We start from the raw sequence: 24,024 nt of genomic DNA on the forward strand, positions 1-24,024 counted from the left end.
CTGGAAACTGCCTGGGTGCCCTTGGCCAAGTCCCACTCTCAGCCCCAGAGGATGGCCATAGAAACCCCCTCTGAAGACACGTGCCAGCCAAACCCCATGATCCGAGGTCTTAGGATTGCCATAAGTTGGAAACAGGCATGCAACAACAACAAAGGTGGACCTGTTGCGGGGTTTTCTTGGCAGGTTTCTTCATAGAGGGTTGGCCATGGCCGTCCTGTGAGGCTGAGAGAGTGGGGCCTGGCCAAGGTCACCCACTGGGTTTCCATGGCTGAGTTTCCATGGAAAGGGTGGCCGGAAGTCAGAAACAACTTGAAGGCTCTTGGCAACAAATGACTAGAACTGAATCTGCACTGGAGAAATCATCTGCTTTTGATCCAGAACACCCTGCAGAAATCATCCCCTTTGAGACTGCTTGAACTGCCCTGTTAGGGAATTCTGGGAACTAGTTTTGTTACACATTGAGTTACCTCTGTCAAGAGAGCTGTGAGGCCACCATCAACTCCAGTTCCCAGGATTCCCTAGCACTGAGCCAGGGTAGTTCAAGCGGTCTCAAAATGGATGATTTCTTCAGGGTGTTTTGGACCTGAGACCCTTTGAACCGCCCTGGCTCAGGGCTAGGGGATTCTGGGAAGTGTGGCGTTTGTGAGCCATGGAGCCTGGGGCTGCAAGGAGCTACAGTTCCCAGGATCCCCTAGCCCAGGGCCAGGGCAGTTCAAGGGATCTCGGCTGCAAAACACCCTGTTTTAGAGTTTTAAAACTTTAAATTTTAATGATGTAATGCAATTAATTGTTTGAACTGTTTAATGGTTTATTAATCTTGTATTTTGCCTGTTTTATACCATTTTAACTAGGACTGTTTTAGATTTGTAAGCCGCCTTGAGTCCCTTGTACTGGGAGGACGGTGGGATGTAAATAAACATAGTAATAATAATAATAATAATAATAATAATAATAATAATAATAATATCCAGTTTGAGACCGCTTCCATTGCTAGGGAATCCTGGGAACTGTAGTTTCTTGTGGCCCCAGAGCACACACTCTGACACAGAAGGCTCAATGTCTCACAAAACTAGTTCCCAGGATCGCCTAGCCTTGAGCCAGGGCAGTTAAAGCGGTCTGAAAGTGGATTATTTCTGCAATCTGTTTGGGGCCTTTAGCTGCCAGGGCTCCAGGCGGTGGAATTCTGGGATTGGTAGTTTGTTGGGGGGGGCAACACACTCCCAATCCCAGAATTCCACCGCCTGGAGCATTGGCAATTAAAGCGGCATCAGCCCGGATTATTTCTCCGGTGTTTTTGAACCAGGCTCCTGGAGTCTCTACGTAAAAGTCTGGAGAGGCGACCCCAGTCCTCCTGGCGCCGCCTGAGGCGGGGGCGGGGCGAAGGGCGGGCGGGGCTAAGATTGGTGAGGCAGGGACGGAGTGGGGCCTAGGAGAGGGCGGGGTTTCGGAGAAGGAGAGGGCGGGGGTTTCGGGGTGGGCGGTGCTAAGGGAGGAGAGGGCGGGGTTTGGGGGCGGGGTCAGAGCTGGCGAGGCAGGCCGAGGCGGCGGCAGTCGCTCTGTGGGCCGCTGGGATGGCCGCCGAGGTGTCGCGGCGGGCGGGCCGGCTGGGTCTGCTGGCGCCTTCGGGGGCTTCCCTCTCGCGGCGGGCGGTGGTGGAGGAGGACTCTTCCTCGGAGGAGAGCGAGGAGGAGGACGGGCGGTGCCCTCCGGGAGCCGGGCGAGGGCGGCGGGGGCCGCGGGGTCCCTCGGCGGCCAAGCGCTCGGGAGGCGGCCCTGGCCATGGCGGCGTCGGCAGCGGCGGCGGGGGACCCCCTCAGATCATCCACTCGGGCCACTTCATGGTCTCGTCGCCGCACAGCGAGCACCCGCCCAAGAAGGGCTACGACTTCGACACGGTCAACGAGCAGACCTGCCAGACCTACCGCTTCGGGGCGGCGGGGGCCGAGGACGGCGGTGGCGGCGAGGGCGAGGGCGGCGGAGGGGGCGGCGGCGGCGGCGGGGGCCGCCTCAGCATCGACGCCTCCCTCACCAAACTCTTCGAGTGCATGACCCTGGCCTACAGGTAAAGCCAGGAGGAGGAGGAGGAGGAGGAGAAGCAGCCCAGGGCAGTGAAAAGTGGGACCAAACCGGGTTATCTTTCTAATGTGACTGGGCCAAGGGACCCCTTTTCTACGCCCCCCACCCTCCCTTGCCTTCCCCTCACAACAACCCCGCGAGGGAGGGCAGCATGGCGGCCTCACGGCCTGCTTTTCTTGCCTCAGAATAGGCTCTCCAAACAGTGCTTCCCAAGCCTCGGGCCTCCAGGTGTGGGTTAGTGGGGGGGAGGGAGGGAGAGAGGGGACTTCAACTCCCAGAAGCCCCCGCCAGCGTGGCCAAGGGCCAGGGCTTCTGGGAGCTGAAGTCCCAAGCCTCTGGCGAGGGAGCAAAGGCTTGGGAAGCGCTGCAGCTGCGGGGCTTTTGAGGGAGGGCTTGGCCTTCTAGGAGAAGAGTTGACGGTTCAGATGGGGAGTCCCTTTGAAGAAGGAGAAGTTGGCTCATATGGTTGGGTTTCCTCCCAACAGCCCTGCAGTGTAGGTTGAAAGGGCTGACTGGGAGAGAGGGAGCTGGGGCCAGCCTTGAGCCTGCCTTCCCTCCCAGGTCTGCATTTGAGACTTGGCTCCAAAACACACCTTACGTATCATCCAGGTTGAGACCGCTTGGACTGGCCTGGATCAGGGCTAGGGAATTCTGGGAATGATTGTGAGCCATTGAGCCCTTCTCCTCTCTCAGATGGAGCCCCACAACAAACCACACTTCCCAGGATTCCCTAGCGCTCAGCCAAGGCAGTCCAAGCCCTCTCAACCTGGATGGTTTCTGCAGTGGGTTTGGGACCTCAGCTGAAAGAGCTTTCCCAGACTTGAGCCTCTGTTTCCTCACAGGCCTGGAATTGAGACAAACTACATGCTGCTATGACTCTGGGAGAGCAGGGTTCGAATCCTGGCTTGGCCATGGAAACCCACTGGGCGACCTTGGGCAAGTCACACTCTCTCAGCCTCAGAGGAACAAATCTTCCCAAGAAAACCCCAGGATCAGGGTCGCCCTTAGGCAGAAAGGCCTTGAAGGCACACAGCCACAACAGAGGCTTCGGGGAAGGGCTTTCCCTACTTTCACACTTAACCGTTTCCACACCTCCTATTTTTTGTGGGTTTGAGACCAGCCGAAAGAGGGGAGCAGGAGCTCCCCTAGACTGCCCTAGACCCATGAGGAAGGAGGCCCAAGTCTAGGAAAGCTCCTCTTTATTATTAGGATGATGCTTATATTATTAGGATGATGCTTTATTTATATAGTGGTGATTTACACAGCACTGTACATACAAACAGTAAAAAGGATCAAGTAAACCTGCCCATGGCACACAATCTAAGAAATAGTAGCATAATACATATAAATAATACAAAACAATACAGGAAAGCTCTGGCTCCCAGCTCCTCTCTTTCAGCTGAGGTCCAACAAAACCCCTTTTCCATACTGCTATCCCAGACTAACATGGCTAGGTCTGGCTGATAGGAGGAGGAGGTCCTTTAGAGATGATGGAAGCCCAATTGTAGGAAATCCATCTGCCCTTCCTCCCTTGTAGCTTCATGAAGGTTTATGGCAGTAGTCCCCAAACTGGTCCTCCAGATGTTTGGGGCTTTAATTCCCAGCCTGCACAATGGTTAGGGATTCTGGGAAGCAAAGTCCCAAGCATCTGTAGGGCCAAAGGTTTGGGAGTTGCTGGGGTATGGGGACACCAGAAAAGAGATGATGGGCAGTTTGAGGCAAAGGAATGGGGAAGAAAGAGGGATGGGTGCGGGACATGTCTGCCGTTGGAGAAGGAAACACACAACTATGGAAGGGGAAAGTTCAACTGTTCATCTCTTGGTGTTTGCTTTGGCTCTCCTGAGCCATCCGTTTTTCAGCGAGGAGGAAATGAACTGAACTAGGAAACGGAACTGGCGCGTTGTGGTGGTTTTCATTTCATTTCCTTTCTGAATCTGCCGTCTCTCGTCTTTGTTTTCATCTCGCCCCCTAAAGAAGGGGTGGTTGGAGGCCAACAGGGCAAAGACTGCTCCAAGGTTATTTGCAGTGATGTTTAAAACAGGAGTGGGCCTATGTGTCCCCCAAAGATTTTATATGGCCTTTGATGCCTCCAGAATCCCGAGGCTGACTTTTTTCCCCCCGGCCAAAAAAGGAGTGTGAAGCCTCCAGGTTGAATGGCATACAGTACCTATAAATAGGCTGCAAGGCTTCCCTGTACCGTTTAACGTCAAAAATGCCCATTTTGGAGAACCACAAGTGGACTTCCTGACATTTTGGGGTTTTGTTTAAGAAACACAACCTTCCATCTGAGCCACGGAGAGTCCCAGGCCGTAAAAGTGGCCCCTCGACCTGTCGCAGTTGCCCAGCCTTGCTCTAAAAGCTTGTGAGATGCAGACGATGTTAGTGTAAATGGATAATGAAATATAAAACACTGACAAAAGTATTGGGTCTGTCTTGCAAAGATTTATGAGAGCCTGTTTGTCCTGTACGGTAGCAGCTGTAAGTGTTCAGCCCTTGCTTCAATATGACTCCCAAGTTAGCGAAAGCAGTTAATTGCAGATCTTTGTAGAACAATCACAAAAGTTAATTGGGGAAAATCTTGAGCTGCTTCAAGCTAGCAATGTGCTTTAGGTCTTTCCACCCCTTTTGCCAGTTGCAAGAAAAGTGTACACTTCCCTTTTCCCCCAGCACCATGTCATTTCCTTTGTTTGTGTGACGGCGAGAAAGTAGATGAGAATTATTTTCATAAACGCAAGTGTGAAAAGTGTCTTTGGTAGACGGGCTCATTCTTGGACAGAGGGAGGGAAGCAATGCTGGGAATTCCAGTTCCAGGCTGCTTGAAAACTAGCATCTCCTTGAATAGTTCTGCTGAAGTCTGTTGGTCTCACCTCTGGAATGTGACCTGTGGAAATGTCACCTAAGATGTGCTGAGGAACATACCAACTGTCTGGCTGGATTGAACCAGAGACGTAGCTAGTCCAGCTCCTGTTTCCCACAGTGGCCAATTAGAACCTATTAAGAAATGCCACGTTTAGAAATTAGGACAGTAATGCTGCATCTGCACTGCAGAAATAATCCAGTTTGAAACCACTTTAAGCGCCTTGGCTTGATGCTAGGGAATTCTGGGAACTGTGCTTTTGTGAGCCTATGTAGCCTTCTCTGTCAGAGAGCTCTGGTGCTGCAACAAACTACAGTTCCCAGAATTCCATCACGTGGAGCCATGGCAGTTAATGCAGTGTCAAACTGGGTTGTTGCTACAGTGCAGACACAGCCTAAGCTGAGGTACATGATGTGACCAAGGTGTATAAAATGATGCATGGTGTGGAGAAAGTCTGTAGGTAGGAATGTTTCCCCCTGTTTCATAATACTAGAAGGTGGGTTGCTGAATGGTGAGACATTTCGGAGGAGAAAAAGAAGCCTTTCTTCACACAACACATGGTTACACTGTGACATCTACTGCCACAAGATGTGTGGATGGCCACTCATTTGGAAGGATTCAAAGGGAATTAAACCAGTTCATGGAAGACACATCGTGTAATAGCTGTTAGTCAGGATACCTGTACATAAGTTCATGTATTCAACAGAGTGTGTAAGAACATGGTGTTGCCCTTGGGTCATACTTGTGGCCTTGTTCTTTGCTTGGTCGCTGTGGTTTGCTCTGGTCTTTAAACCAAAGAGTCTGCTTAAGACAAGTTTATTTAAAAGATGGGTAGGTAGTGCATTTGAGTGGATTGTGAAGCTGTGGTGTTTTTTGTATGTGAAGGTGGCTTTTTTTGGTCTTTCAAGGGAGAGCTAATATTATTCTGGGAGTGAGTAGTTGTTTAATAAAAGCCAGTCCACAGATGATGATGATGATGAATTTATATCCCACCTTTCCCTATGGGTTGAGGTGGGTTACAATACATTTCTTTTTCTTTACAATACATTTCAGCTATGCCCCTACTAAATGTCACCTGCTGAAACAATAAGATCCACCAGAGTTATAGTCCGTCTATTTTTATATTGCCAAAGATTGCAGGAGCGTTTTTGTCTCTGCTTTCTAAAGACTGAAGTAGGGCAACAGTGAAGTCAAGGGTCGGTTTTAGCTGCCACTGGTCCAGATTAGATAGCACTGACAGGTTTGCATTATCTTTGTCTCAAAATGCTTCACAACAGCGGTCTCCCTGCTGGGGATGATAAACTTGCAGGCTGTTTCATGAAGGGGTTTGTCGACATAATAGTCAGCCAGATTTGAAGAAGGAGACGTTGAATAAGAAATTCGAATTTTCTCCTGCATGGGCAAATATGGGGAAAAGGCTGCTAGATGCAACTTAGTGTCCAAGTGACGCAAAATAATAATTTCACACCTCATTTTGGATTTGACGGCAGAGGTAGCTTTTGTTACCTTTTCTGGACAACCTTGGCAAACAAAGTTCAAAGGCTTAGGCTAACTAATGCCAGTGTTAACACCCTCACCTAAAATGTACCAACCTGCCATGCGTCTATCTTAAGCAAAGTCTCTGTTGCAGATAAGATGGTCTCTGACACTGCTTAAGGAGGCAAAGCACGCAACTGGCTCAGCAAAGGCATCTCTAGATACTAGTGCATTAATCTGTCCCAGAATAGGCTTCAGTGTGCTCCAGATTCAAAGAGCTCACTTCAGAATCACAAGCAATATTAACACACCCTTCTAAAGGCAAGGGGAAAATATCAATAGCAAAGAAAATAAAAACCATATTTATCATTGACTTCACCGTTATCATTGACTTGGTATCGCCATCCCTTTTACGTGGTGCTTTACCGAGTAACCAGCTCAGATCGCAGCCTGAATTTCAGTAACCTTTGAATTCCATCCATTTCTTCCAGGGTGGTCCAAGAAAACACGAAATAGGTCAAGTAGAACATTTTGGTGTTCTGCACTTAACCTTTGCCAGCAGCTTGTTAGTAAAAGGAATACACAGAGTTAAAAGGAATACACAGAGTTTTCGAGTTACTCAGTTTTCTGTATTGCTTTTGTTCTGAGACATGGGTCTGATCATTAGACTCGATTCATAGAATCATAGAATCGTACAGTTGGAAGAGACCCCAAGGGCCATCCAGTCCAATCCCCTTCTGCCATGCAGGAACTCTCAATCAAAGCATCCCCAACAAATGGCCATCCAGCCTCTGCTTAAAGGCCTCCAAGGAAGGAGACTCCACTACACTCCGAGGGAGTGTGTTCCACTGTTGAACAGCTATCAGGAAGTTCCTCCTAATGTTGAGCTGGAATCTCTTTTCCTGGAGCTTGCGTCCATTGCTCCAGGTCCTGTTCTCTGGAGCAGCAGAAAACAAGGTTGATCCTTCCTCAATATGACATCCCTTCAAATATTTAAACAGGGCTATCATATATTGTAATATATCTCCATTGTTTTATAACTGGGACACAAAATGCCTTGAGAGATCCTTATCCTTCTCCCTTCCAAGAATTAAACTTCTATTGCTCCTGGAAACCCTGATCCCAGGTCTTAAATCTGAGCTCTGAACGTAAGTCTTATATCCATAGGCTTGTAAGTAGCCATCCGTTTGTATTACGTTTAAGATGGCTTGCAGATGATCAGTTAGAGAAGCATTCCAAGGGCTGATGCTGTTTCTTTCTCCTACCTTCCTCTTAAATAATAGACAAGCGAGACAAGTGTTTGTGGAATGGTGGTGTTACTGACATTTTTTTTATAGGGTCATGATTTTTGTGTACATTTGTTGGCATTAAAAAAACCCAATTCAGGGCCTGTTACAGACTGCCAAAATAAAGCTGCTTCGAGTCTCTTTGGAGGTATGCTATTTAAATGACGCATGGGTCCTAAGAATCCGGAAGCTGCACCAAAGCTGCACTCCAGTGCTTAGGAATGGAGTGTGGCTTTGGCGCGACCTCCAGACTCTTAGGACCCATGCATCATTTAAACAGCATACCTCCAAAGTGACCCGAAGCAGCTTTATTTTGGCCTGTTTGTATGGGGCCCAGGTTAATTAGCAAGAAGGAAGAATTTTCTCATGTTCTTTTCCCTGTCTGCAACTTAGGACAAGGCTGGTCCTGGAAAGTGTGTTAACAGTTTTGTGGTGGGGAATGGTTCTGCCTTTCCAGGTGCGGACGATGTTGGTTTGTGTGGTTCCTTATCTCCTTGGCTAGGGTGAACCTGTCAAAGGCTTGGTATTAAGGCAGCTGACTGATGGTTTTCTGAACCGATTAGCTTTCTGGCCTCTTAACAGATAAATCTGTCACCGATGCACAAAACAATAAAAGCAGGAGCAAGCGCGGCTCTTCAGAAGACAGTGAAGCATTGGAGAACGTTTTATTTGTACTGTGAATATTGAAAAAGGAAATATTAACAACACAAGAATGTAGCACATCTGGATGAACTGAAATGCATTTGAGCGTACTAACTGTAGGGCTTTTTTTGGAGTGTGTGTGTGTTTAAATACATTTATCATTTAGCCTTACAGTGGGTTGAGTGCCTTATTTCAAGTGTTAGTCTGTTCCATGCCCATGCTAGGCACACTGTTGCATTTTTCCTTCTTTGTGTTCAAAGCTAGAGATGTGAGGTTCTAGAGTAGCTCAGCTCAGAGATGCACATTACAACTAGCGACATTCTTTGTAATGCATTGGAGGAGCAGGGTTCTAAGATGGCGACGGGACTCCTGAAGTAACATATAGTAGTGACTAGTAACATTATTACCCCCAGTGTAGTTGAGGACATTTATTTGCTACTTGAACTTGTTACTTGGGATGAGGCAGAACACTTTTGCAGAGATTCGTTTTTTTAAATTTAGGCCTTTCCTTTTAGAATCCTCCCTGATGAAAAGCAATGGAGAATAACATCATGAGGAAGGGAACAAGGCAGTTGAGTTTTCATTGCCAAGGGTAGCATCAAGGAGTGTACTTTTTAAAAATGCAGTGAGTATTGCTGGTGATTCCTTTCGGAAATAAATGTCCACGCTCCAGATCTATGTTCCTGTAGAGTTGGAACAGCAGACACTGCTTTATAGAGTTGAGTAAGAAGAAAGGGTTGCATGCTTCTGAAAGAGCATCTGTTAGAAAAGACTAAGAACGCTTCCCTGGCTGCAGCTGCTCTTCATTTGGAGGCTATGCTGCCTAGAGACAGGGAAGGATCTCATTGGGAAATCTTCATGGGACAGCCATTGATAAAACATTTATCTGTTTGGCATGGGAGATGTTGCTTTGGAAGGGGAGCTACACTGGGTTGATCTCTGTGAGTCCTCTTGGGTTGGTTGACTGTAAAGTGAAGCGATATGGCTGACATTGGGTCTGCCTTGCATAGTTTTCCATCCCACTGTCTTAAATCAGTGTTTTAGGTGGGCTGTTTATTTCTTTTTAACTTTTGCACTATTCTTTGTTTTAACTGTATTTTGCTCTAACCTATACTGCAAGCCATCTTAGGTCCCATATTGGAAGAAAGACAGGGTGTTCATTCAATAAATAATAATGGGATTTAAAATCTGTTTACGCTCTCAGGTATCTGGTACTCAGTTAATAATAATAATAAAATAAAAAATTTATTTATATACCGCTTTTCTTCAAATCAAAGCGGTTAACAACATTTACATGTACAATGTAAAATCATCAAATACAAAACATCATAAACACCAAAATTACACAATAAAACCACAATTAAAACCACATCTCATGCCTGCTCAACAATGCTGACGAGGGGGGGGACACATCGGGTGTCAGGAGTCAGAAGTCAGGGGTATGCCTGCTTGAAAAGGTGTGTTTTTAACCCCTTCTTAAATTGGTTCAGTGAGGTGGCCGAGCGGAGCTCGTCGGGAAGCGAGTTCCAGAGGATGGGGGCCGAAGTAGAAAAGGCCCTCCTGGTGGTAGTGGCTAATCTGACCTCCGAAACCCTTAACAGTTGCTTCCCGGTTGATCTGAGTGTGCGGGGCGGATTTAGGGTTGCCATAAGTGAGGACCTCCAAACCGGGACAAATGTAGGACAAATGCAGGACAACATTTTCAAATGTAGGACACATTTAAAAAAAAGGAGGACATGCAAAAAAATTGAGGCTTTTTTTGAAATGTTAATATAAATGCATGTTTCTTAGGCATGATCAAAATGGAGGACATTTTGACATTATTCCTAGACAGATCACGGAAATGTACTTCCCTTTCTGGCCACCCCCCCTCCCCATTCCAAACAGCACATTTGAGCATTGAACATGGCTTTATTTTAACATTGCCTCTTGCCTATTTCAGAGGCTTATTCCGCAACCAAACCCTTTGGTCAAGGGACTTTGGTTTTTCTTCATTTTGACTTGTTTTGTCTGTATTCCTCCCCACTAAATAAAGGAGACATGAAATGGAGTTAATGGGTACAAGTCATTAAACAAAAAAGTCTTGTGAGACTCTGTAGGCAAGAGGTGCACCATCTTAAGAACTGCATTAAGCACACTTAGGCTGCTGCCACACTGCTTTCACTCTCATCACTCCATCCTATGGAATCCTGGGATTTGTAGTTTGTTGTGGTGCCAAGGCTGGGCTTTGAAATCTCAGGCATAAGAGAAGCAAAAGGCTTGGGCTGCATCTACACTGGAGAAATCATCTGGTTTGAGACCACTTTAACTGCCTCGGCTGAATGCTATGGAATTCTGGGAATGGTGGTTTGTTCCAGCACCACAGCAGAATGGCAGTTAACCCCTGGAAAGCTCTCTGACCAAGGTGACCAATGCCCTCACCCCAAAATGTAGGGCACCCAAGCAAAAATATGTAGGACATGGCCAAAAATAAAAGCTAAAAACACCCATGTAATTATAAATCCATGCTTCTTAGCCATGATCCAAATGGAGGACATGTCCTGGAAAAGGAGGAGGATGCCTGGTCACCTTGTCTCTGGTCCAAAATACACTGCAGAAATAAAACAATGCTGGACTGAAATGCCCAGAGTTCCTCACCAAAGCTGCATCCACACTGAGGAAAGAATCCAGTTTGAGAGTGACTTAACTGTCCTGGGTTAGTGCTGGGGAATGCTGGGAATTGTAGTACATTGTGGCCCCAGAGCTATCTCTGACAGGGAGTCCCATAACCCTCCAAACGTAGTTGAACTGCAGTGCCCAGAATGCCTCACCAGTTGCATCCACACTGAGGAAATGGTCCAGTTTGAGACTGCTCAGTGCTGGGGAATCCTGGGAATTGTAGTCTATTGTGGCCTCAGAGCCATCACTGACAGAGAAGTCTCAATGTCTCCCAAACACTAGCATTCCCAGGATTCCCTAGCACTGAGTTAAAGCAGTCTCAAAGTGGGTTATTACTCCTGCAGTGTGTGAGAGAGATATAAAAGCTAGGGACTGGATTTATTTGGAGGATCTGTGTGTCCAAAACACACTGCTTGGACTACCAGGGCTCAGTGCTATGGAATCCTGGGAATTGTAGTTTATTGTGGCACCAGAGCTCTCTGACAGAGAAGGCCAAATGCCTCACACAGACCCCAGAATTCCAGAGCATTGAGCTTTGGCAGTTAAAGGGGTCTCAAAGTGCAGAGGGAGGGGGGGGAGAGAAAAGCCAGGGAGAGTGAATGAGAAGCTCACCTCGGCTGGAGGAGGAGGAGGAGGAGGGAGGGAGCCAAGGGAAGTGGCCAGGACCATCAGCCTCCTCTCTTCCACCCCCCAGGCAACGCCTCCTCTGTGGACCATTCAGTCTCCTTTTGTCAAGAAACTACAATTCCCAGAACCCCATAGCACTGAGCCATGGATGTTTAAGGGGGGGTCAAACTATTTCTGCAGCCTTTTGCCACCCCAAAGCCTTCTATTATTTACCAGCAACTTGCAAGGCAAAATCTCTTCCTTCCAAGCCATTGAAAACCAACCCAAGGGGAGGAGGGCTGACTGCTTCTTTCCCATTGGTCAGCTTCGGGAGAAATTTGCATATTACAAGGAAAGGCGTTTAGGGCCTCAAAAATGACCCTGTGATAAAGAATTACAAGAATACTGACCTGGTAGACATTTAAAAGAGGAGGCATTTAGGCTCCCAGTGAAACAGGAACCATTGATGGCCTTTTTTTCTTTGCTCACTGTAACCTGGAAGGTCAGGCCTTTTGCAAGACATATATACCAAGTGGGCTGGCAATAGCTCTGAGTGGCAGATGTTTTGAAGCCCTGCTCTCTAGGCTAAGCTAGGCAGGGAGGTGGGGAGGGAGGGTGGCACACAGCCATGGGGAGGGCTGGAGCTGCCTCCAGGGCCTTGCTGGGGGGAGGTCCTGGGGAGGGGCCAAACTGGGGCGGGACCGTGTGGCCCTGCCCCAAACTGGGAAAGTCCCGCCCCCAGGCGGGATATGGCAAGCCTAGGCGGATTGTACGGAGTTCTGTGCATTTCACTCTGAATTAAGTCCTATTCAGTTTAATAAGACTTAGTTCTTGTTATAGGAGTACAAATTTAAACTCTAGAGGAGTATCTTTCCTGTGTATGAAATGACTACTTGAAAAAGAGCAGGTTGCATAACACAAGAATCTCAACTGTGTTTATTTTAAAGCTGTTATATATCAACTGTAATGGGCAAGTTTGCTTCTAGCATAGCTTGTGATATAAATATCATTCCAGAAGTCGTCTCTTTTCAAACTGCCAAAGGATTCCATTTTATAACTTTACTGTAATATGTATTTCGTAATCCTGAATGTCTGGGAAGTTTCCCAAAACAGGGAAGGGTAGGGCCTCTGTCTTTCTGGCATGTGGACCAAGATTGATACTCAGTTCCTATAAAATGCCAAATTCGTTGAGTTTAAAGGCATTCTGGTTTTAATGTATAATATTGGTCTGTTGCACTCATGCATATGATTTTATCACCCCAATGTTTCAGCGGTTTCATCCTGGGCATTTTTTCCAGCAGCGCCCAGCATGTTTTTCTGCCACCAGGATTTGGTGTTGGAAGTTTCCTTAGTCTGGATGCATTTGCACCTCTCCCATTGTCAGCAAAATACTGATATGCTTTAAGTTACCAGAAGATTGTCTGTGTAGAGATGATGAGCTTTGGGTAATAATAATAATAATAATAATAATAATAATAATAATAATAATACCACCTCATCAGTAAAACCTCTTGGGAAAGATAGCAGTTTCAACAGGATTGCCCCAATGGTCTGTCCAGGCATCAGTCTTGGGTCACATGAATATGGCAGTTCTGATGGCTGCAGATTATTACATTTCATTGTATTCTTTCTTTGTGGAGCTTAGGACTACATATATGACTTCTCCATTCCATTTTGTCATCAGAACTGTCCTACGAAGTAAGTCAGTCTAAGATGCAGAGGCCAACCATGAAGGTCCATGTTATGAGTAGTGCTTGGAAGCTAGGCCTCCTTGTTCTAGTCTGACACAGTGCGCTACCTGTCTGCTGCTCACTCACCTTTCTCCTCTTCCTCCAGTCATCGCTATACAGCCCACTGTGGCACTGCTGATCTCAGCTCTTTAAATTTGGTGAAGGAGTCATAAAAACTGAAGTTCCCTGCTAGACCAGAGCCTAGCTTCTACAGCAGTCTGTTCATCCGGGTCCCAACCCCTTTGTCTGTAGGAAACCCATAAGCAAGGCATGTGCAATAACAGCCTGTGGTATAGTTCTGCATATCAGAATGATGTAATGAGGTTTGCCCCACTGCTCCCGAGTTCCATTTCTAAGAGGGTTTTGAGTGCTTTCCTGGTTGTGAAATGTTTTTCCCTGAGCTCTTAGCAGGCAAAGTTTTGCTCTTCCTTCTGGTTAGCAATCCTTTGCATATTACGAAATTTCAGGCATGTCTGTTCCTACAGATAATTGCTGTTAGAACTTGAAATAAGAATCAAGTGACTACTGTCAGTGCTTGTTTCTGTAATCTGACTTTCCCAGCCATGTGAACAACGCAAAGCCCAATTTTAGCCAAGGAAGAAGAAAACTGCAGCTGAGTGAGCCCTTGTATGGAATATACAAAACCGATGTTTAAACAGTTCAGCCAGTTAAAGAAAGCTTAGCCAAGTAATTTCATTTAGTGAAGAAATCAAGAAATCTTGCAACAAACGCAGAGGGCCCACTATGTCAGTGGGCTTCTGAGCCACAGATTTTCCTGACTGTGGATTACCTTGCCCCTTATATGGTGGCGGCAACATGAATGCACACATACTGACATTGTTTTTTCGCATCTGTGCAGGGAAGTCTTGAAAGTTCCTGCATGTGTGTAGGAAGGAATTTCTTTCTGTGTTGCAACAGCAGATGCTTTTTGATACACTATGTCTGGGTGGGACAGCCTCGCCAAAGCAAACATAAGAGAAAAAGTTCAGAAGTTGCATGCTGAAAGGTCTTCAGTGCATCTTCAGATTCAGCCGCATTGTGCCTTTGCTTATAAATAAGACAAAACAAACAGTTGTCTGGGATTAAATTTTAAGCTTTCCCCCCTAGCACCGGAATGTAGTTTGTTTAATTTGGATTCGGACCTACTGTTCCATCACTTGCAAAATCTGTCTTGCCCTCATGAAGGAGCTCTGCTGTAAAGTTTGGGTTTTATCTAGCCGTCTAGTTCTTACAACTCTGATCTTTAACTGCTCTTAAATGTCCTGCAAGAAAGCACAATTAAAAGGAACACTTTGTGGAGGAAATGGACCAGATCAAAAAAGCCAAATCAGGAGGCAGTAGATAAGATGCAAGAGAGGAGGGGATTATGGCTAATGTCATTGTAATACTTTCTTTATCTACAGAGATGGTAGAAGAAGATGCAGAATTGTGTAAAAGCCCCAGGCAGTCTCTGAAAGTTAGGCATGCTGGAGTTCCCTTGTAATTGATAGCATTAAAACTAGGGGATAGGGGTTTGTGGTCCTCCAAGATCCTGTTGGGTTGTATCTCCTCCTATCATTGCTGGCAATTGGCCTTGATGGCTGTGTCTGATGGGAATGTTTGTCCAACACGTAGAGGGCCACAGGTCTCCCAGCCCTGGTTTAAATAGGCCATTTGTTGTTGGTTGTTAACTGCCCTCAGGTTGTCCTCAGCTCATGGTGACCCTGTGGCTGAGACATTTCCAAGACCTCCACTGGTTTGCTCAGGTCCTGCAGGCTCTTGCCCATGGCCTTTCTGATTGAATCCAACCATCTGGTGTGAGGTCTCCTTTTCTTTCTATGGCCCTCCACGTTTCCTAGCATTATGGTCTTTTCTAATGAGTTGTGTCTTCTCATGATGTGGCCAAAGTACAACAGCCTTAATTGCCATATCCCACCTGCAGGCGGGACTATCCTGGTTTTGGTGTACCTGGACGGTCCTGTCCTGGTTGCTGCCAATTCCCAGGTTTGGACCCGGCCTCCAGGTCGGGCCCACTCATGCAGCCATCGCCGCAGCCGCTAATGCATCCGGCCAGCCACCCACCTCCTCCTCTTCCGTGCAGCCGCTCTGCACCTCCTCCTCTGCGCAGCCATGGCGCCCACCTCCTCCTCCTCTGTGCGGCGGCACCACCCGTGGCAGTTGCCCGGGCTGTGGCCTGCAGCGCGCAGAAGAGGAGCTCATCCTCTTGAGTCTGGCTGGCCAATGGCAGCACAGCAGGGGCAGGGCTGTTTCCAGCCCCAGTCTGCCATTGGTCAGCCTCAAGGAGGAGGAGGAGGAGGACCAAGGGTAGGCTTATGTGGGCCAGAGGGAGGGGAAAGAAAGGGCCCTTTTCTGGCACCAATGGCACCGAGGAGGAGGTGGTGGCAGTGGGTGGCCATTTCAAGTGTGTTTTTTGTGTATTTTTTGTGCTTTTAATGCTAACAAGTCTGCCTTGTTGTGACAATGATGGTGATGATGATATCAGCAAGCCTCTCAGGCATGGCCAATGTAAGTTGCCCCGAGTTTTACAAACTCATGAGCAGTGAAGAAAAACCAAAGTATCTTGACCAAGTACACACTTCTGAGAAGTTCAGTTGGTGTAAGACCTGAAACCAAGGGCAAATCCACTTCTTGTTAAACCACCTTGACATGTTCAATATGCATAGCCGTGTTAACCCATGTTGAGTGTTAAACCCAAAAGGTTTGGTTATGCAATAAGCCTCTGAAACATGCAAGAGATTGCTATGTTAAATAAAGCCATGTTAAATGCCCAAATGTGCTGTTGTGTGTGTTTTGGAATTGGGGAGGGAGGGTGATTGGCCAGAAAGGGAAGTACATTTCTGCCATCTGTTTAGGAATAATGCCAAAATGTCCTCCATTTGAGCATGCCTAAGAAAGATGCATTTATATTAATGCTTTTTAAAAAAAATTTTAGTTGTCCGCATGTCCTCCATTTAAAAATATGTCCTACATCTGGAGCTAAATTTTGTCTTACTTTTTTTTACATTTGTCCCGGTTTGGAGGTTCACAGTTGTGGCAACCCTACTTCCAGGGCAATTTCTGGCTGATTTAAATGGACTTTTAAGCAAACTTCCTGACCGACTGAATTGTGCCACATCTCTGTTAAAGTTGCCTGCCATGCTCAAGCTAACCTCCTGAGGCAGAAATGCCTTGTCATAAACACATGTTTTGCAAAAGACCTCTACAGCTGAAAAATACTTAGCATTTCTTTCTGTCTTCTAGATAAATAGTTCATTACATTTAAGGGCCCAATGTAGGCATGGCAAGTGACTAGCCTTTTCTCTGCCAGATCAGTCTAACCCAGGGTTACTCAGTCAGGGTTCTCTGGAACTATAGGATTCCAAGAGAGATTGTGACTGGGGGAGACAAAACTTTTTTGGGCGTTGTAGATATAATAATTTTTATGCAGGATATCTCTGAGACCTGAAAATCTCCAGGTTAAAAAGGTTGTGAAAAACCAGTCTAATCGAGAGAGAAGCAGTTGCACATTACCTTTTAAAAGCATTGTTGGAGATTTGTTACATGTACTTGCTTGTAATGTGTGTAGTTTGCCTGTCAACATTCATCTGGCTTCAGATTTGACTATGTCTTGGAGCAATTATATGATAACAAGAAAGCAAGTGTTGCATTATTATTTTTTGCTCCTGATACTTAGCTTTTATTTTGCTAAGTATCTGAAATGAAAATCTTTTCCATGGCGTACACTCTTGGCTTCCCTGTTGCCACACCAAAGATTAACATCCAAGCCACAGTGTTTCTCTGCAAAAGGACAAGTGGAAATGTGGGTTTATGACCTGTTTACCAGCCTTTTGCTCAGCAGACAAGTGGATGGTTTTGTTCATTCTGTCATGTTTGTCAGAGGTGTTGGGATTTGTTCCATGGCTGCTCTGCTGGCTGCCTGTGTGCCAGTAATCGCTCGCACAACAGGACTGCACTCCTGCCTTTCACTGGCACTCGCCACATTTATGGGATAATTAAGTGCCACTTGATAAGGTGAATGGCTCTGATGTGCTAAGTGGGGCACTGCTTGACTTCTCATCACTCCGTTCTGTCCCAGTATCTGAAGAGCTGCTCCAGGTTAGAGACTTTGGGTATTCTAAGGACAAGCTTGATGTTCCACTTGAAGCAGATGCTACACTGCCAAGGACAAAGGTGCATATTTTCTGAGCGTTCACACTTGATTTCTGTAGGTAAGCACTACCGAGAAACCAGGGTTTTACCACTGGATGTCTTTACTGCTGGATATATTTTTTTTTATATATAATCTTTATTAAAGTTTACCAAACATATATATAAAAAACATATATGACTACATAAAACATTCATAACAATACCAATATAATAGAATACATACATTCAACATTGACCACCCTCAAAACAAACCCACCGCTACAAATACCATAACAACATTACTACAAAAACATAATGACTTACTGCTGGATATAATTTAAAACCATACAAAAGATTAAAAAATAATGGTTTGAATCCCCTCTTAGCTGTGGAAAGTCCTACTCTCTCAGCCTCAGAGGTGGGCCATGGCAAACCTCCTCTGAAGAAATATGGCCAAGAAACGCTCACGTGGGGTCACCATAAGTGGGAGTTGACCTGAAGTCACATAATAAAAACAACAGATATATAAATAGAGAGAGAGAGAGAGAGACTGGTGTTTAAAAATTCACTACTTGTGTAGCCAAGAACTTCCCTGGAAAGGCAGTTCCATAGTGAGGTGCCATAATCAAAAATGCCCTCTTGGCTGCCACCTGCCTTACCCCAGTTGATAGATATGTCTAGAGAATAGTCTTTAGATTGTCTCAGTTTGTTATGGGATTTAGGTCAGAGATGGGGAAGATGTGGCTTTCCAGAACTTGGGTTGTATTGTAGTTCCCATCAACTAATCAGAAGAGCCAAAGGCAGGGGATGATGGCAGCTGCAGCTGAGCGATGTTGGGAGGGCCATATGTTCCCTATCCCTGCTTCAGGTACTTTGTATCTCCACATTTGTAGTGTACATACAGGAGGTAGAATGTCTACTAGACTCTTATTTCTGCTGCACTAGACTGGCATGGCCATACATCTATAAGAAGAAAGGCTCAATTTGAGGATCGCTACTCATACCTGCTCAAATCTCATTATGCAGAGAAGCTATAGCTTTTATACATGTGCAGAAGGTCCCATATTCAGTCCCTAGCATCTCCATTTAAAAAGGATCAGGTGGCAAGTCATGTAGAAAGCTTCTGCTTGAGAATCCTGGCCAGCTGGAGGAAACAATGTGGTCTACCTTTTGGCTCAAGCATTCCTGTCTTGTGCTATTCTGTTATTGTTTTCTGATGCAGAGTTCAAATATCAGCAAGAGAGGTAGTGTAACCCTCAGTGCCACAATGCTTCTATGTGGGTTATAGCTCATTTGTGTGCTTAAACAGAATATGCACCATAAAGCACCACCTCATCCAGCATGTTTGCCTCCTGCTTTTCCGTGTGTGTTTTAAAATTTAATTTCCTTTGGCGCCAGTCTGGGGAACAGGGTTGAATGTTTAGATTAGGTGCCCCTGACCTTGGCTATGTACAGCTGCTTTGAGTGGCAAATGGAGAGGGCCATGAGCTTTGTGTAATGCTTCAGATGCTGTGTGGGCTGTGGCTGCTCTACCACTGTAAGCATGCATTTTTGCTGTTGCGTTCTAAACGTGTTGCTTGGATGGAGTCATGAATTAACCAGAGCTAGGCGCATTGTTTATTCATTACACTAACTTGACTTTTAGAGAGCAGCATGTTAGCAATAGGTTACTTTTCCCTTGCTTTAAAATGTACTACACCTGAAAAATTTAAAAATACGCTTGAAGAAAGTGGGCCCAAATAATTCAAAACCTGTGTTTCAGGAATAATATTAAATATTAATAATATTAAAAAGTAATATTTCACAATTAGCATGGTTCCTTGTAACACTTTACTTCCACCGTCTTCCCAAAGGGTGTTGTATGCTAAGCATTCTTCTAAAGGTTTTTAGAGAAGGTGTGAAGCTTTCTCTTCTTTATAAACCAGCAGCTCTTACTTTTTGATGTGATTAATTCCCATTAGAGTCTCTTTTAATCTTCCAGTCTTTCTTCTGTTGTATTAAAAGGTCTGTGTGTCTTAGAAACTTGCACCATCAGCAGAATTTGGTTCAAAAAACAGCCCTGTTTCCTGTTGCCTGTGGGGCCTTTTTGTCCTGATGTGAGATGATAAGCATGATTCCTGCAAAAGGTTTCATGTGGAAAACTTTCTAGCGTGATGGAAAATCCGCAAGATGCCATATCTGGCTCTTGCCAATCTTCTGGGAAAAGCTCAGGTGGCTTTTTCAGTTCTGAAGGAAATGTTTCCTTTAGGTTTTCATGCAAGAGAGTCCTTACAGGAGTGGAGGCAGTGACTAGGCCAATAGCCCTAAGATGATATGGTTTTTCCTCTCCCCTTCCCAGTCCTTGTGGCAAAATGCTTTAGCAGGAATAGCTGTCAGTAGGACAACTCTGTTGGGAAATTGTTCTACGTGTGCCATTTTGGTGTGCGGAGCTTGCCTCTGCTCCCTGAGGAGGAATTGAATCAGCAGTCCTCAAACCCCTGGACCAGAGAGGCCAAAGAGAAGGAGAACTGACCCTTTCCCACATGCCTTTAGATGACCAGGGTCTTTCACAGCCTTTGCAGACCTTGTTGGCCAACGCAGGAGGGGCAGATGATAGGAAGACGGGCTCCAAGTATGCCAGGAATGTTGGCATTGCCTCCCCTCCTTTCCATTTCATAAAGGGGCTGCTGTATAGCCAGTGCCATCATTTTTTTTTCCTGGAGCAATTGGTCTAAGCTTCAGTCTAAGAGAAAAGTGTTGACTTTTACTTTGTGAGCACCATGTAAAGTTCCCATAACACTGTTCAAAGTTTCGTTGTGTCTCCTTGACTGATCAGTTCATTTTTACTAACACATGTTTAATTTGAATTTTTGGTCATGTCTTGCAATTCATGGAAGGTTTTGTTGGCTTTCCCTCTTGTTTTTTATTCTGGACTCTTAACCTTTTTTTCCTCCATGGCCTCATGTGTACTCTGGCTTCTGTTCAATGTAATGCTTTTAACATTTGTCGTGAAACTGATGCTTTGTCGAGGAGCTTTTGAACCTTTGGCTGCTTTGAGCAGGAATCCAAGTGCTAGTTTTTCTGTGCCTGAAAGCGTTTGCATTGTGGACCAATTTCAGTGTGAGGGAGGTGAGCCGGTTCTCCAATGTGTGCTTTTCTGGAACACTGAAGAAGAGGCTGTTAGAATAAGATCCTTGTAGTCTTTGGTGTATTTATAGGCTTGTCATGTTGTGTGGGGAATGTTACATTATCCTCAGTGACAGAAGGGTCAGCTTCAGGTTTCTCCACCTGTTGCATGGGGTAAACAGCTCACTATTCTATGAAGGCAGTAAATCTTCTTTGCGCTCCTTTCCAAGAAGGGTGTTTTGAGGAGGAACTCTGCATGAGCCGCCTCAGTCAGTGCCTGCTGGTGATCCGGAAACATTCTCTCAAGACCTGTTGCGTAGCCTTGAAGGCTGGCATGTAACAAGGCCCCTCCAAGATCTAAAGGGCTGGAAGACTTGCCAGCTGCCATGAAGATGGCCTTTTGAACATTGTGAAGCAACCAAGAGGTGGCACATCTGGTGTGGCAGGTTTGGGCCATTATCACAATGCATCACTTCATTATATAATTCCCGTGTTCCCAGAAGACCTTAGAATAGTTGAATGCTGACAGGTGACACTTCCCTGCATTGCTGCAGGGGTCAGGAGGCAAGCTGCCTTTTCTGAACACCTCCATTTCCATGCACTTGTGAAACTTGAGATGGCTTCTCTCAAACACTTGAAGCGTTGCAAACAAAATCCCTTGAACCAGAAAGTTAGTCTTGCAATCCTGTCCTCTCATGCCTCGCATTTCAGTCACTCTTGACAAACAGGGCATTGAGGCTGTCTAAACCAGGAATGCTCATCAGGGATCCATCCTGCACGCTCTCTGCTCTTTCCTATCAGTTTGTTGGCAGCAGACTGGCTTCATCCCGCCTTGCCTGGATGTGTTATTCAGGACAGCACAGCGGTATACTGAAATGTAGTTAAATAATCTGAACTGCAACACGTTGCATGGAGGCAGCTGTGTCCTCGCCCCATTCATTAGCTGCATCCCAGGCCACAGAAACAAATAGAGCAACCTTTGGAAGTTTTAATAAGGTCAGGATTTTGCTCCCAGTTACATCGGCGCCAAAGCTCCTATGCTGACAGCTCTTTCACCTCGGGTGTTAGCAAACAGCATGTGGCTCTGCTCTAGTTTTGGTACAGACATGGACTTCTGTTTTACCTCGCCTAATCCCTACTCCTCCTCACTCTTTACTCTGACAAGATTAGGAGAATTGAAGGCGGCTGGAGAGAGGAAGGAAAGGGTGCTGGGATTACAATGGCTATTTTTAGAGGCAGCAGCAGGAAGGGGAGATAAATATAACTTTTGTGGCGATTGTGGCGAAGGAAGAGGAAAGTTTTTCCTGGGTTACGCCTCTCTTGCTCTCCTCCAAGTCTTCCATATCAAGGGACCTGGAGAGGCAATCCCTACTGTGCCAAGTGCATGAAGCAGGTCTCTTCCCTGGCAACCAAAAGCTGCTGAGAGGGGGAATCTTGTGGAGTTAAAACGCACACACACAATTTTGTTCTCATTTCATGGGTGAGGATGAAACCTCCTCAAGTGCCTTTAAAATGCAGGCATTACCTTAAGCATCGTATAGTGGGTGTTTCGTCTGGCTGGAAAAAAGAGTTGTACAGCTGCAGTTTCCTCTATGCTGCAAGTTGGAAAGACATTGGAGAATGTCAAGCTGCCTTTTGCCTGACTATTTGTCCATAAAGTCTAGTGTTGTCTCCTCGGACTGGCAGTGTCTCTGAAGGGTGTCAGGCAGAGATAAAGGTTCTTACTATTACCTGCTATAATCCGATCCTTGGTTAAACTGGAGAAGCCAGTGACTGAAGTTCCAAGAACCTCTGTACATGAAGCATGTGCTTTGTCACTGAGCTGTGGCCTCCCTGGTTCAATTCTCACTTCAGTTATAGACATGTGACCGACCTACCTATCTTACATAGTTCCCAGGATTTCAAACTATACTCTACAGTGCTTTATAAATGCAAAGTGGTATGAATAGACAAGAAAACAGTATTTTCATGGCAGCACATATTTTTCAGTGTGTTGTGCAGACGGTTCTGCAGCTGGGTGGTTCAGCTAATTACTGTTTTGGAAGCAGGTTTCATTGGTGAAACTTCATGTTACTGAGACATCGAATGAAGTGAAAACCTCTTGCTTTTGAGATTTCATAACTGGATGATGACTTTTTAAAACAAAATAATTCTTATTAATATTTCATATCCTAACTAACCCCTGTTATCAGTCATACAAACGTATTTACAAAGCTGGACGGTGCCTTTTGATGGACAGAAATGAGAGCCTGGTATTGCATTCTTGTTGAGAGCATGGACTTTTTAAAATATCCTAGTTGGCATAATGCTAGCATGGTATTTGCTGAGCTGTCTTGTCATCTCTTACACAATGTTATCTAAGTGCAGGGAATGTGCTTCCAGTTTGCTCAGCTAGCTTAGCCGTATTAACATTTTTGGCCCTCCTGTACCTTAATATGATGCTTAAGTATTTGCTAGTTGAGGAGGCTAGTACCTCTGCTTTTTGATAACTGTTGATCTGAATCTGTATATGAGTCTGCGTGGCTGGAAGGAGTTGAAACATTTAATCTAGCCATGGGACAGTACTTAGTTGATCTTGTGACTGTCCTGTCTGGGTGATAGTTCCAGCAGGTATTGAAACTGAGGCTTCTTTTTGGCTTGATCCTATATTAAAAACTCTTCTCATTAGATCTTAAATGTTATCGATTTCATTTATAGCCAAGCATTGTTGTACTTCATTTCATTTTGCGGCGCCCATTCAGTCAAAAAGCTGAAGCACCTGAACAGCAGAGACAGTGAATGGTATTTAGTCCTCTACTTTAATGACAGAAGGGGCAATGCTTGCTATTTACCATGCACATTTACACTGTTATGCCCACTGTGTTCTGTCAGCCTGTCTCCCAGTGATTTGTCAACATCCATGTTTTTAGTTTATATACTCCTCTTGTTCTTGGCAGCGTTACAGTTGTTCAGGTGTGGCACTTTGTGTAAAGAGGACAGACATCCAGCTTGCTTTAAAAAATACCTCTTGGGTTTTTTATTTTTGCGAGGGGTGTGTGTGTGTGTGTGTGTGTGGCAATATTCTGAATCCAAATTAGAGAGGCATTTCCAAATAATTATCTAGTGTTGATGGAGTGAACAATCTTTATAGAACTACGCTCTCTGAGCCTCAAGGGATGACAACGGCAAACCCCCTCTGAAGAAACTTGCCAAGAAAACGCTGTGATAGGTTCACCTTACGGTCATCATAAGTCGGAAATGACTTGAAGGCACACAACAACAAGTGATAGCAATGCTTGGCGTCTATATACTGCAACTCTAGATACATTTGGGAGAACTGTTAATAATGGGTGCTTACTACTAGGTATAACTAGCCTTCCTCAGCACCCTCTCCTCAAAGTCTTACTTTTGCTGCAGTGCTCTTTCCATATACTTGGGGTACTGCCTCACCGTCACCAAATGCGAGGAGAGGCAAATATAG

General features: G+C 45.6%; 1 protein-coding gene across 2 annotated transcripts in view; it reads left to right on the top strand.

Annotated features, from left to right (window-relative positions):
* The first annotated feature begins 1,536 nt into the window (after nucleotides 1-1,536).
* Nucleotides 1,537-24,024, top strand: part of LOC121916487 (MLX interacting protein) — a 52,978-nt gene continuing 30,490 nt past the window's right edge. For both annotated transcript variants that reach the window (XM_042441619.1, XM_042441620.1), the window contains exon 1: nucleotides 1,537-2,062. In XM_042441619.1, coding sequence (XP_042297553.1) covers nucleotides 1,572-2,062 — 491 coding nt within the window. In that variant the 5' untranslated portion in view covers nucleotides 1,537-1,571. The remainder of the gene's footprint in view (nucleotides 2,063-24,024) is intronic.

This window comes from Sceloporus undulatus, chromosome 10 (genome assembly GCF_019175285.1).
Source record: "Sceloporus undulatus isolate JIND9_A2432 ecotype Alabama chromosome 10, SceUnd_v1.1, whole genome shotgun sequence".
In the NCBI taxonomy this organism is placed as follows: domain Eukaryota; kingdom Metazoa; phylum Chordata; class Lepidosauria; order Squamata; family Phrynosomatidae; genus Sceloporus; species Sceloporus undulatus.